This window comes from Geotrypetes seraphini, chromosome 4, assembly GCF_902459505.1.
Source record: "Geotrypetes seraphini chromosome 4, aGeoSer1.1, whole genome shotgun sequence".
Taxonomy (NCBI): Eukaryota; Metazoa; Chordata; class Amphibia; order Gymnophiona; family Dermophiidae; genus Geotrypetes; species Geotrypetes seraphini.
Genome location: NC_047087.1, coordinates 184,681,214 through 184,693,828, shown reverse-complemented (window position 1 = coordinate 184,693,828; position 12,615 = coordinate 184,681,214). Strand labels below are relative to the sequence as shown.

Here is a 12,615-nt window from a genome sequence, read left to right as displayed (position 1 = left end):
TCTGAACTCCCTAACTGATTCCCCCTTCCTTCTACCCCCTAGAATATCTGGCTCCCCTTTCAATCCCAACCCCTTATTCAGAACCCCTTTCTTCCAACCCTCAAACAGCATCTGACCCCAATTTCCAATCTCTCTTCCTTTCTACCTCTCCCCTAGAACAGCATCTGACCTCCCAGATTCTGATTTTCCTTTCACTCTCCCTCCAGAACAACATCTGGTTCCCCAAGGATCTCTCCACCCCTGCAGGTCTCCCTGGTGGTCTAGCAAAAAAAGGCTAGGAACAATGCCCATTCGCTCCTGCTCATCAAAGCTCCTCCTTCAAAATGGCTGCTGTGGCTTCTAATTAATGGTGGGCACTTTTTATCCTTGGCAATGTGCAGCCAGAATGAATAATTTATCAGGGGTGTCCTGAGCTGGAATCACACCCTGTGCAACATTCCCCCAAGTGCCCCTTCCTCGCCCACTACTGTCACTACAGGGGAGACAATGGATGGGAAGTGATTTTTACATCCCCATCTCCCTTGCATCCTGTGTGGGTGCATTACTCACACAGCCCTTGGGAAGTCTCTGTTTTCATTATTCCTCTCATCATACATGAATTGTAGTACAGTATAATCTTGTTATAATGGACTTCAAGGAACCTGGAAAAACGGTCCGTTATATCCAGAGTCCGTTATATCCAGAGTTGCATTTTTTTTAAACTTTGTTTAGGGCAACTTGAAATAATGTAAATCGATGAACAAAAGTCATTGCACAAGCATATCGGCAACATCAATAACAAAACTCAGCAAAACATTGGTATGGCACGAAATGATTGCAAATCAGAACACTGTACTGGAAAGAAAAATACTCTGTCATTTTTTTTCTGGGCTGCATTTTGATACTATATCACCTGCATGTCCGTTATAGCCGAATAAAACTACAGCTAAAAGCGGCTCTGGGGAACACAATAGTTGTCCGTTATATCCGAAAGTCCGTTATATGCGAGTCCGCTATGTTTGATGATTTTCTGTATGCTTATAATGGTGCTCGGCCGGGACCAGTGGACCTCGTCCGCTATAGGCGAGATTCCATTATAAGCGAGTCTGTTATAACGAGATTATACCATAGTTGCCATACTGAGATTTGGTTCCACAACAGCAGGGACAATGTATCAGCCAGAGTCAGAAAAAACATTAAATGGCAAGATAAAGACTGACTCACTCAGTATAGCCGACATATGAGAAGGACAAGCACTACTGTCTCAAAGCTCAGAGACTTGTAACTCTGAAGAGGGGAAGATAATCCTCTCTTAGGAAAAGAGTTTTGCATCCAATCATGGCTAGAAATGCAGTAAGGGCAAGTCCAACTCAAGAAGGCAACTGTTTGTAATGCTTTCAATACTAATATATAAGTAAATTCGTTTTTTTGAAAAAAGTACAATAGGAGATTGCATTCAGGTTGTACAGAGAGTGAACTTATCTTGTAAGCATAAAGCTATATTCAGGGTCCCGACGCGGCCCCGTTTCGGCGTCTGCTTCAGGAGACCCCGCCACACACACAAAATGCTTGCAAAAGAATCACACTAATAAAGGTGTTCAAACTGCGGTCTGAAATACAAAAACCAAAAAGCAAAATGAAATGCTACAGATACAGCCACTGACACTCAAAAAGCTGCTGGACCTGTGCAAATTTCATAAAAATTAACAGCTGAAGCGCATGAAAGACACATAAAGCATACATACCGGTCAAACAATAGAAAACTTCTGTGCAACAAGGAACGCCGCCTCCCGCTCCGATATTTAAAAGCAGGAGGGGGAGGGGTGCCCCGTGCGCACGGACGTGATGACGTCATCAATTCACAGCTGATGCATAAAAAAACTGTCAAACGTACAGCACGAACAGGTGTTGTCAAAGAAAAGCAGCCCATTCAATTTCGCCATTGAGGCCATGTGGATGCAGAGTGTTTAGATTGAAGATCCATTTCTGTTCTCTCCTCCACAAAAGTCGAGCGATGTCACCACCCCTGGGGCACTCTATGCTGTCCAAAACTGTAAAAGTCAGATCTTCCAATGCATGGTGTGCTTGTTGCCAGTGTTGAACCAGGGGGGCCTCCTGCACCCCTGTTCGAATGCGACTCATGTGCTCCCCAATCCGTAATTTTAGTTGACGTGTAGTACATCCAACATACACCAGTTGACACGGACATGAAATTGCATACACTACATGATGTGAGTTACAGTTAGTGCTGAAACGAGTGTACTTCAATTGAGGAGGAAGTAACATTTGATGTATTGATACACTGAACAAACATACTGAACATTGCAAGGTATGTTTGTTCAGTGTATCAATACATCAAATGTTACTTCCTCCTCAATTGAAGTACACTCGTTTCAGCACTAACTGTAACTCACATCATGTAGTGTATGCAATTTCATGTCCGTGTCAACTGGTGTATGTTGGATGTACTACACGTCAACTAAAATTACGGATTGGGGAGCACATGAGTCGCATTCGAACAGGGGTGCAGGAGGCCCCCCTGGTTCAACACTGGCAACAAGCACACCATGCATTGGAAGATCTGACTTTTACAGTTTTGGACAGCATAGAGTGCCCCAGGGGTGGTGACATCGCTCGACTTTTGTGGAGGAGAGAACAGAAATGGATCTTCAATCTAAACACTCTGCATCCACATGGCCTCAATGGCGAAATTGAATGGGCTGCTTTTCTTTGACAACACCTGTTCGTGCTGTACGTTTGACAGTTTTTTTATGCATCAGCTGTGAATTGATGACGTCATCACGTCCGTGCGCACGGGGCACCCCTCCCCCTCCTGCTTTTAAATATCGGAGCGGGAGGCGGCATTCCTTGTTGCACAGAAGTTTTCTATTGTTTGACCGGTATGTATGCTTTATGTGTCTTTCATGCGCTTCAGCTGTTAATTTTTATGAAATTTGCACAGGTCCAGCAGCTTTTTGAGTGTCAGTGGCTGTATCTGTAGCATTTCATTTTGCTTTTTGGTTTTTGTATTTCAGACCGCAGTTTGAACACCTTTATTAGTGTGATTCTTTTGCAAGCATTTTGTGTGTGTGGCGGGGTCTCCTGAAGCAGACGCCGAAACGGGGCCGCGTCGGGACCCTGAATATAGCTTTATGCTTACAAGATAAGTTCACTCTCTGTACAACCTGAATGCAATCTCCTATTGTACTTTTTTCAAAAAAACGAATTTACTTATATATTAGTATTGAAAGCATTACAAACAGTTGCCTTCTTGAGTTGGACTTGCCCTTACTGCATTTCTAGCCATGATTGGATGCAAAACTCTTTTCCTAAGAGAGGATTATCTTCCCCTCTTCAGAGTTACAAGTCTCTGAGCTTTGAGACAGTAGTGCTTGTCCTTCTCATATGTCGGCTATACTGAGTGAGTCAGTCTTTATCTTGCCATACTGAGATTTGGTACAGATTTTATATAATGCATGCCACCACATGAAGGCACTTAGCAAGACTTGGAAAAAGCAGTCTACTCTGTCCTCCTCATAGATACAGAGTAAAGCACCAGCTTTACAGATGAATTTTAAATTATATCTTCCATTGACCAATGATTGATGGAGTAGGAAATGTTTCACGGGTTTCTTTTATACCTTTGTCATGTTCAATCCATTTATTCATTTTAATCCATTAGAAAAATGCTTCCAATCAAATCACTCACTTAAACCACAGACTCAATGTACAGACCCTAAGTTGACAGATCATTTTCAAAGTCAGAGTTCTTTTTATTCGGACAGATGAAATTAAAAAGCATGAAATAGTCAAAGATTATTGTACACAGTAACACAATTATTGGTGTGTTCTGAGCTTGTTTTGGGTTTTTTTTTCTTTTTTTTTCCACTGATGCCTATCTCAAACAATAGGTGTAGTTATGAGCAGAGAATAGGCATGGTTTGAGCTAGGTGTCGTTGGGTATCCTATATAGGCACCACCAAATTAGGCGAGTGAAAAGCTGGTCTAATGGAGCGGTGAAAGAGATGCTGGTTTTCACAACAAAGTTCAATCATGAATACACTTCTGTTTTGGAAAAGGTAAGTTTTATTTTAATTGTTATAGATTTGATTATGGCCAATACAGTACTCCCCTGATATTCGCGGGAGTTCCGTTCTAGGAACCCCCGCAAATCTTGAAAAACCACGAATATAGTTTTTCATGGGGGAGCCTGAAGAGGGCAGCAGGAGAGCAGCCGGAGTGCTGCAAGTGCAGGAAATCACTTGCGGTATGCTCCGACCGCCTCTTCCTGCACTAAGTCAGGCCTTATCCAATCAGGAGCTAGCGTTTTTAGCGCACGCACAAGATTAGCACGCGCTATAGCGTGCACTAGCTGAAAAATTACCCCCTGCTTAAAAGGAGGCGGTAGTGGCTAGCGCGCGGGGCATTTTAGTGTGCACTATTCCTCGCATTAAAGCCCTAACGCACCTTTGTAAAAGGAGCCCTAAGATCAAGCACCGCAGCCAGAAGACACAAGGAGTTGGCTACAGAATCAAGAGATGAATCACAGCAAAAATGTTTAAGGCCATTAAAAGATTGGTTCTTCCATGTGACTCCGATGGTTCATTTTATGTATTCTGGCCCTGATTCTATAAAGTCTGCCTAAAGTTAGGTATTGATATCGGCACCAGTTCTATAAAACTTAGGCAGCATTATAGAATCACGCTTAGCATCACCTATGTGTGCTTAGGTGGCACTCAGTGTCCTAACATTTAGACATCCCCAATTTATGCTAGGGTTTTTCTTCGCCTAATGTTAGGCACCAATTTGCAGCCTATCAGCACCTAATTCACAAAGAGGCACCTAAATCAAAAACACACCCATGATCTGCCTCTGACCACACCCATTTTTTGTGTAGACACTTTGGGCTAGGCACCTACTTTTTATAGAATCAAGTTTTTTCGAGTTATGCGCTTAACATACGAACATAAGAATTGCCATCTCCGGATCAGACCCTGGGTCCATCAAGTCCGGCGATCCGCACAAGCGGAGGCCCCACCAGGTGTACCCTGGCCTAGTTTTAGTCCCCATATCACTATATGCTTCTCAAGTGAGATGTGCATCTAATTTACCCTTACCCGTTATCACTCTATGCCACTCTTAAGGAGATGTGCTTCTAGTTTACCCTTAAATCCTAGAATGGTGGATTTTGCAATTACTTCCTCTGGGAGAGCATTCCAGGTGTCCACCACTCGCTGCGTGAAACAGAACTTCCTGATATTCGTCCTGGACCTGTCCCCCCTCAGCTTCAGTCTATGTCCTCTTGTCCGTGTCACATTGGACATTGTAAATAACTGCTTTCCCTGCTCCATTTTGTAGAATCTTTTCAGTATTTTGAAAGTCTCGATCAGATCCCCTCGCAGTCTCCTCTTCTCAAGGGAGAACAACCCCAGTCTCCTAAGTCGTTCCTCGTAGTCCAGGTTCTCCATACCTTTCACTAGCTTTGTTGCTCGTCTCTGCACCCTCTCTAGCAGTTTTATATCTTTCTTTAGATATGGAGACCAAGCTGGATGCAGTATTCCAGGTGCGGTCTGACCATGGCTCTGTAGAGCGTTTTATAACTTTCTCTGATCTACTCGTAATTCCCTTCAATTGAAGCCGATTATGAGGTGTTGAGTGCCAATAGCAGCCTTGATTGGCACTGATTAAGCCTATTGATCAATTAAGTTAGGCACCGATTTCAGCGCCTAACTTTAGGCGGACTTTAAAGAATCAGGGCCTCTGTGGCTAGATCCTTGGGTCGTCCTGCTGCAGCAGCAATAACAATTAAAATACGTAAAAACAATATAAGACCAGATTTGAAAATGCAAATATTATTTGTGGAACAAAGCAAATAACTCAGAGAGCACTTCTGAAACAGAAAGACTGTTGAATACTATCCATCTGATAGGGCTTTTAATGACCAAAAAGCAACCCCAGTAGAGTACAGGGAAAAACTTACCATATCTCCTTTCTCACCCTTCTGTCCAGTGTGACCCTGAAAGGGGAAGAGAGAGTTCATCATGTTTTAACATCTGGTCAGGAAAACAAATATCATGCAGAAATTTGTGATCTGAAATAATGTTGAGAAGAATGAGTCATAGCCGGAGAACTTCAATCCTTTGTGGTTCTGTAATACAAAGATTCGGTCAACTGTGCAGAGAGAGCAATTTAAGGTCATTCAATAACACAGATCCAAGAAGATCTCATTTGATAACAATGGGATTGATATTCAAAGTGATTTGGCCAAGCAGGAGAGGCTCCTGGTTGGATAAATTGCTTGTGTGGGGCTATTTGCTGATATTCAGCTGCCCTTAACTGATTAACTCTGCAGAATATCAACACAAATTGCCAAACTCCTAGCTGGCTATTTTGTGGGGGGTCTGGCTGTGAAGTTGGCATTTATGTGGTTAAATGCTGATGGGCAATGACAGTACAAATGCACTTGCTATATCCTATGTCAGGTGGCAAGTGCATTCACACTATTTGCAACAATGATAGCATATAGTATATTATTAACTAAAAAAATATTTTTAAAAATTTTATTTTTACAGAATATAGAATGATTGCAAACATAATAACCAAACATATCCTGTATTAATCCAATATAAATTCAAAAAGAAAGTAAACCTCAATACCTTAATCTCATACGTCCACTGTAGTGGGGTGAAGACAGTTATATGATTTAGGTAATTATTTCAAAAGCAGTACGAATATACAAAACCTCTAAGCAAGTAGAACTTAACCTGAACAGCTAATTGAAGGACCTCTGGTCTGGGCTCTTGTTGTTTGAGAGTCTCTCAACTTTTCTATTCTTAAACAACACTTCTTTATAACTGAAGAAAAGTTGCAGAACTAGGTCTCTATCTGTCTTTAAGGCAAATGCCACCATCAAAGATGTCAGATCTTTCAGTTCAGAATCTAAAGTTTCAAGAATGTCAGAAACATTTAAAACTGCAATTTCTGTTGCAGCCAATGGCTCTTTCAATGCCTTATTTTTTGATGGCAGTAAGTAATATAGTTGAACCATAGGAAGTAAAGTGTTGTAAAGGATTGTAAATAACTCTTTGAAGGATGGAGTTGTTCCTGACAGCTGCAAAATTGTGACTGTAAAACCTATATTAAAAAACCAATGTGGATTCAGGAATTTTGGGAAACTATAGTACGAGTCAATTGCACTTAACGACAACAACATAGGCCAATATCAGTTATGCCAGCGGTATCAAAAATCATTGAATGGGTGATGTTAGACAAATTAGAAGAATATGTTGAGAAGAATAATTGGCTTGATAGGTATCAATTTGGGTTTAGGAAGGAACAAGAAGTAGAAACCCATTTGTTATCCACCTTGGACATACTTTGGAAAGATAGCACACCTTAGTAAAAGGACCCCACTGTATGGTGTCTTTGTATATTTCAATGGCCTTTGATGCTATAGATCCTACGAAGTTATTACAGAAATAACAAATGGGAGGTTTAGGAGGACTGGTGACTATTGACAGACCATAAATTTGTGGTAAAATGTGGTGAAAAAACCTCTTCAGTGATGTCTGCAAAAAGAGGAGTGTCACAAGGCTCCACATTATCTTTCTATTTAATGTATACTTATCATTAGGAGGAGTATTGCAAGAATTAGATGTACACTATTGAATCTATGCAGACAACATCCGTTTCTTTTTTCCACTGAAACAGGAATTGAATATGTGACGGCAAGGTTGTCGAACTGCATGGAGAAGATAGGCAAATGGGTGAAAGTGAACCGACCAGTGTTGAATATATCTAATACTGAGGTGATGTTTGTTGGTAATAATGAGAAATTATTACAATTGAAGCAGATAGAAGTGAAGGGAATAAAGATGTCTGTCCTCTCAAGTATGAGATTATTGGGAGTTTATTTGGATAGGAAACTTACAATGCAAGAGCATATATTACATGTGGTAAAAGGAGCCTTTATTCAGATGCATATACTTTCTAGGATACATCCTACGTTGTCAGTACCAGATTTCAGAACAGTGATATAGATTGTGGTTATCACGAAACTGGACTTCTGTAATGCCTTGATGTTGAGACTGTCAAAGTCCAAAATACAGGCATTACAGGTAGTGTAGAATACGGCTGCAAGAATGATCACTGGGACATCTCATAAGAACATAAGAATTGCTGCTACTGGGTCAGACCAGTGGTCCATCGTGCCCAGCAGTTCGTTCACGTGGTGGCCCTTAGGTCAAAAACCAGTGCCCTAACTGAGTCTAGCCTTACCTGTGTATGTTCTGTTTCATCAGATACTTGTCTAACTTTGTCTTGAATCCCTTAAGCGTTCCAGTTTTCTACCACTCTCTGGGTACATTTGTACGGAATCTATCCCCTTTTAACTTTAGAGAGTGCCCTCTCGTTCTCTCTACCTTGGAGAGGATGAACAATCTGTCTTTATATGCTGTCTATTCCCTTCAATATCTTGAATGTTTCGCTCATGTCCCCTCTCAGTTTCCTCTTTTCAAGGGAGAAGAGGCCCAGTTTCTCTAATCTCTCACTGTACGGCAACTCCTCCAGCCCCTTTTAGTCACTCTTCTCTAGACCCTTTCGAGCACCCAGTTATAGTCCTTCTTCATGTATGGTGACCAGTGCTGGATGCAGTGTTCCATGTGGGGGCGTACCATGGCCTGGTACAGAGGATCCCCTTCTTAATCATTCCCAGCATTATGTTCGCCCTTTTCGCCGCCGCGCATTGTGTGAACGGCTTCATTGACTTGTAGACCAGTACTTCCAAGTCTCTTTACTTCTGCGTCTTCACTACTTTGAATAACTTCGTATCGTCTGCAAATTTAATCACCTCGCTCATCATACCAATTTCCAGGTCATTTATAAATATGTTGAAGAGCAAAGGTGCAAGCACCGAACCCTGTGGCACTCCACTCGTGATGCTTTTCCAGTCCAAGTATTGTCCATTTACCCCCACTCTCTGTTTCCTATCTACCAACCAGTTTTTAATTCACCTGAGTATTTCACCCTTGATTCCATGACTCACAATTTTTCGAAGTAGTCATTCATGCGGGACTTTGTCAAATGCCTTCTGAAAATCCAGATATACAATGTGTATCGGGTCACCCTTGCCTAGCTGCCTGTTTACTCCCTCGAAGAAGTGCAGCAAGTTCGTCAAGGAAGATCTTCCTTTGCTAAAGCCATGCTGGCTGGTCCTCATCAGATTGTGTCCATCTAGGTGATCAATGATGCGGTCCTTTATCAGCGCCTCTACCATCTTTCCTGGTACTAAGGTCAGACTCACCATTCTGTAGTTTCCCGGATCTCCCCTTAAACCTTTCTTGAAGATCGGCATAACATTTGCCACTTTCCAGTCTTCCAGAATCTTCCTGATTTGATTGACAGATTGGCTATTAGTTGGAGCAGTTCAGTAATAGCCCCTTTCAGTTCCTTGATTACCCTCAGATGGATGCTATTCGGTTCTGGGGATTTATCATTTTTAAACCTATCAATCTGCCTGCACACCTCTTCTAGACTGACCGCTAACCCTGTCAGTTTCCCATCTTCATTTCCTGCGTATAGCCTGCCAGCTTCCGGTAAATATAGATGCAAAAAATGTGTTCAGTTTGTTGGCGATGGTTTTGTCCTCCTTTAGCACTCCCTTCATTCCTCCGTCATCCAACCGCTTCCTTCTCGGGTCGTTTTCCCTTAATATATCGAAAAAACGGCTTGAAATTTTTTGTCTCCTTCGCTATTTTTTCCTCATGGTCTTTTTTGGTCCCTCTTATAGCTTTTTCCAGTTTTCGTCCATTTTTGACCTTTTCCATTCCTTAAACGAAGTCTTCTTGTCTCTGATCGCTTCCTTCAAGAAGAGGAGAGCAGAAAGGACTACAGGGTGTAACTGAAAGAAGCCAAGAGAGAGATACATCTGGCGAAAGCACAGGCGGAAGAAAAAAATGGCTAAAAATGTAAAAAAGGGAGACAAATTTTTTTTTAGATATATTAGTGAAAGGAGGAAGATGAAAAATGGAATTGCTAGGCTAAAAGATGCTGGGAACCAATAAGTGGAGAGTGATGAGGAGAAAACAAATGTGCTAAACAAATACTTCTGTTCTGTGTTCACAGAAGAAAATCCTGGAGAAGGACCAAGATTGTCTGGCAAAGTTACACGAGAAAATGGAGTAGATTCTGCGCCGTTCACGGAGGAGGGCGTTTATGAGCAACTTGAAAAACTGAAGGTGGACAAAGCGATGGGACCAGACGGGATCCATCCCAGGATACTAAGGGAGCTCAGAGAGGTTCTGGCGAGTCCTATTAAAGACTTGTTCAACAAATCTCTTGAGACGGGAGTGATTCCTGGGGATTGGAGGAGAGCGGATGTGGTCCCTATTCATAAAAGTGGTCACAGGGATGAAGCAGGAAACTACAGGCCGGTGAGCCTCACTTCAGATGTTGGAAAAATAATGGAAGTGTTGCTGAATCTAATGGGTTACAGGATCCGAGGCAACATGGCTTTACAAAAGGTAAATCGTGCCAAACGAACCTGATTGAATTTTTTGATTGGGTGACCAGAGAGCTGGATCGAGAACATATGCTAGATGTAATTTACTTGGATTTCAGCAAAGCCTTTGTTACAGTTCCTCATAGGAGGCTGTTGAACAAACTTGAAGGGCTGAAGTTAGGACCCAAAGTGGTGAACTGGGTCAGAAACTGGTTGTCGGACAGACGCCAGAGGGTGGTGGTTAATGGAAGTCGCTCGAAGGAAGGAAAGGTGAGTAGTGGAGTCCCTCAGGGTTCGGTGCTGGGGCCAATCCTGTTCAATATGTTTGTGAGTGACATTGCTGAAGGGTTAGAAGTAAAAGTGTGCCTTTTTGCAGATGATACCAAGATTTGTAACAGAGTAGACACCGAAGAGGGAGTGGAAAATATGAAAAAGGATCTGCAAAAGTTATAGGAATGGTCTAATGCCTGGCAACTAAAATTCAATGCAAAGAAATGCAGAGTAATGCATTTGGGAATTAATAATAGGAAGGAACCGTATATGCTGGGAGGAGAGAAGCTGATATGCACGGACGGGGAGAGGGACCTTGGGGTGATAGTGTCCGAATATCTAAAGGCGAAAAAACAGTGTGACAAGGCAGTGGCTGCTGCCAGAAGGATGCTGGGCTGTATAAAGAGAGGCGTAGTCAGTAGAAGGAAGAAGGTGTTGATGCCCCTGTACAGGTCATTGGTAAGGTCCCACTTGGAGTATTGTGTTCAGTTTTGGAGACCGTATCTGGCGAAGGACGTATGAAGACTTGAGGCGGTCCAGAAGAGGCCAACGAAAATGTAGGAGGCTTGCGCCAGAAGACATATGAGGAGAGACTGGAAGCCCTGAATATGTATACCCTAGAGGAAAGGAGAGACAGGGGAGATATGATTCAGATGTTCAAATACTTGAAGGGTATTAACGTAGAACAAAATCTTTTCCAGAGAAAGGAAAATGGTAAAACCAGAGGACATAATTTGAGGTTGAGGGGTGGTAGATTCAGGGGCAATGTTATGAAATTCTACTTTACGGAGAGGGTAATGGATGCCTGGAATGCGCTCCCGAGAGAGGTGGTGGAGGGTAAAACTGTGACTGAGTTCAAAGAAGCATGGGATGAACACAGAGGATTTAGAATTAGAAAATAATATTAAATATTGAACTAAGGCCAGTACTGGGCAGACTTGCACGGTCTGTCTGTATATTGCCGTTTGGTGGAGGATGGGCTGGGGAGGGCTTCAATGGCTGGTAGGGTGTAGATGGGCTGGAGTAAGTCTTAACAGAGATTTCGGCAGTTGGAACCCAAGCACAATACTGGGTAAAGCTTTGGATTCTTGCCCAGAAATAGCTAAGAAGAAAAAATTAAAAAATTTAAATTGAATCAGGTTGGGCAGACTGGATGGACCATTCGGGTGTTTATCTGCCGTCATCTACTATGTTACTATGTTCACCGCTACAGTGAGCCACACCGGTTCCTTGTTCTTTTTCCTCTTGGATCCCTTGTTGATATGCGGTATATATAGATTTTGTGCCTTGGTGACTGTGTCCTTAAAAAGGGACCATGCTTGCTCTAGCGTTTTTAAAGAGCTTATTCTCTTCTTAATCTTCTTCCCCACCATGAGTCTCATCCCTTCGTAATTCACTTTTCGGAAGTTCAGTGCTGTGGCCGTCGTTCTGGATCGATGTTTTACCCTATGTCCAGGTTGAAGTGGATCATATTGTGATCACTCTTTCCCAGCATCCCTTCTACTTCTATACTTTGAGCTGGTCCTCGTAGTCCATTTAGAATTAAGTCCGGAATTGCATTTTCTCTCGTATTTTCCTTGACAAGATGTTCCAGGATGACATATCTCCAATGCTAAAACAACTACATTGGCTACCTGTAGCATTTCATATTGAATTTAAAATCTTGACAGTTTTACATCAGGTAATATCTGGAAAGGCACCATGGTACCTGATGCAAGTTAGAAGAAAATATCTACATTCTCGTTTATTGAGATCTGAGTCTGCTATGAGTCTAAGCCTGGAGCATGGGCATGAAGTGCATTATTAAGAAACATGGAGAGCAACAATTTCAATAGTAGGACCATGATTATGGAATGATTTAAATGGGT

The 12,615-nt window shown here is 42.2% G+C and overlaps 1 protein-coding gene across 12 annotated transcripts in view; it reads right to left on the bottom strand.

Moving 5' to 3' along the window:
* The window catches only part of COL13A1 (collagen type XIII alpha 1 chain), a 646,904-nt gene that overhangs the window by 331,551 nt on the left and 302,738 nt on the right, over nt 1-12,615 (bottom strand). For all 12 annotated transcript variants that reach the window (XM_033940521.1, XM_033940520.1, XM_033940522.1 and 9 more), the window contains one exon: nt 5,960-5,995. In XM_033940521.1, the coding sequence (XP_033796412.1) occupies nt 5,960-5,995 (36 nt within the window). The remainder of the gene's footprint in view (nt 1-5,959; nt 5,996-12,615) is intronic.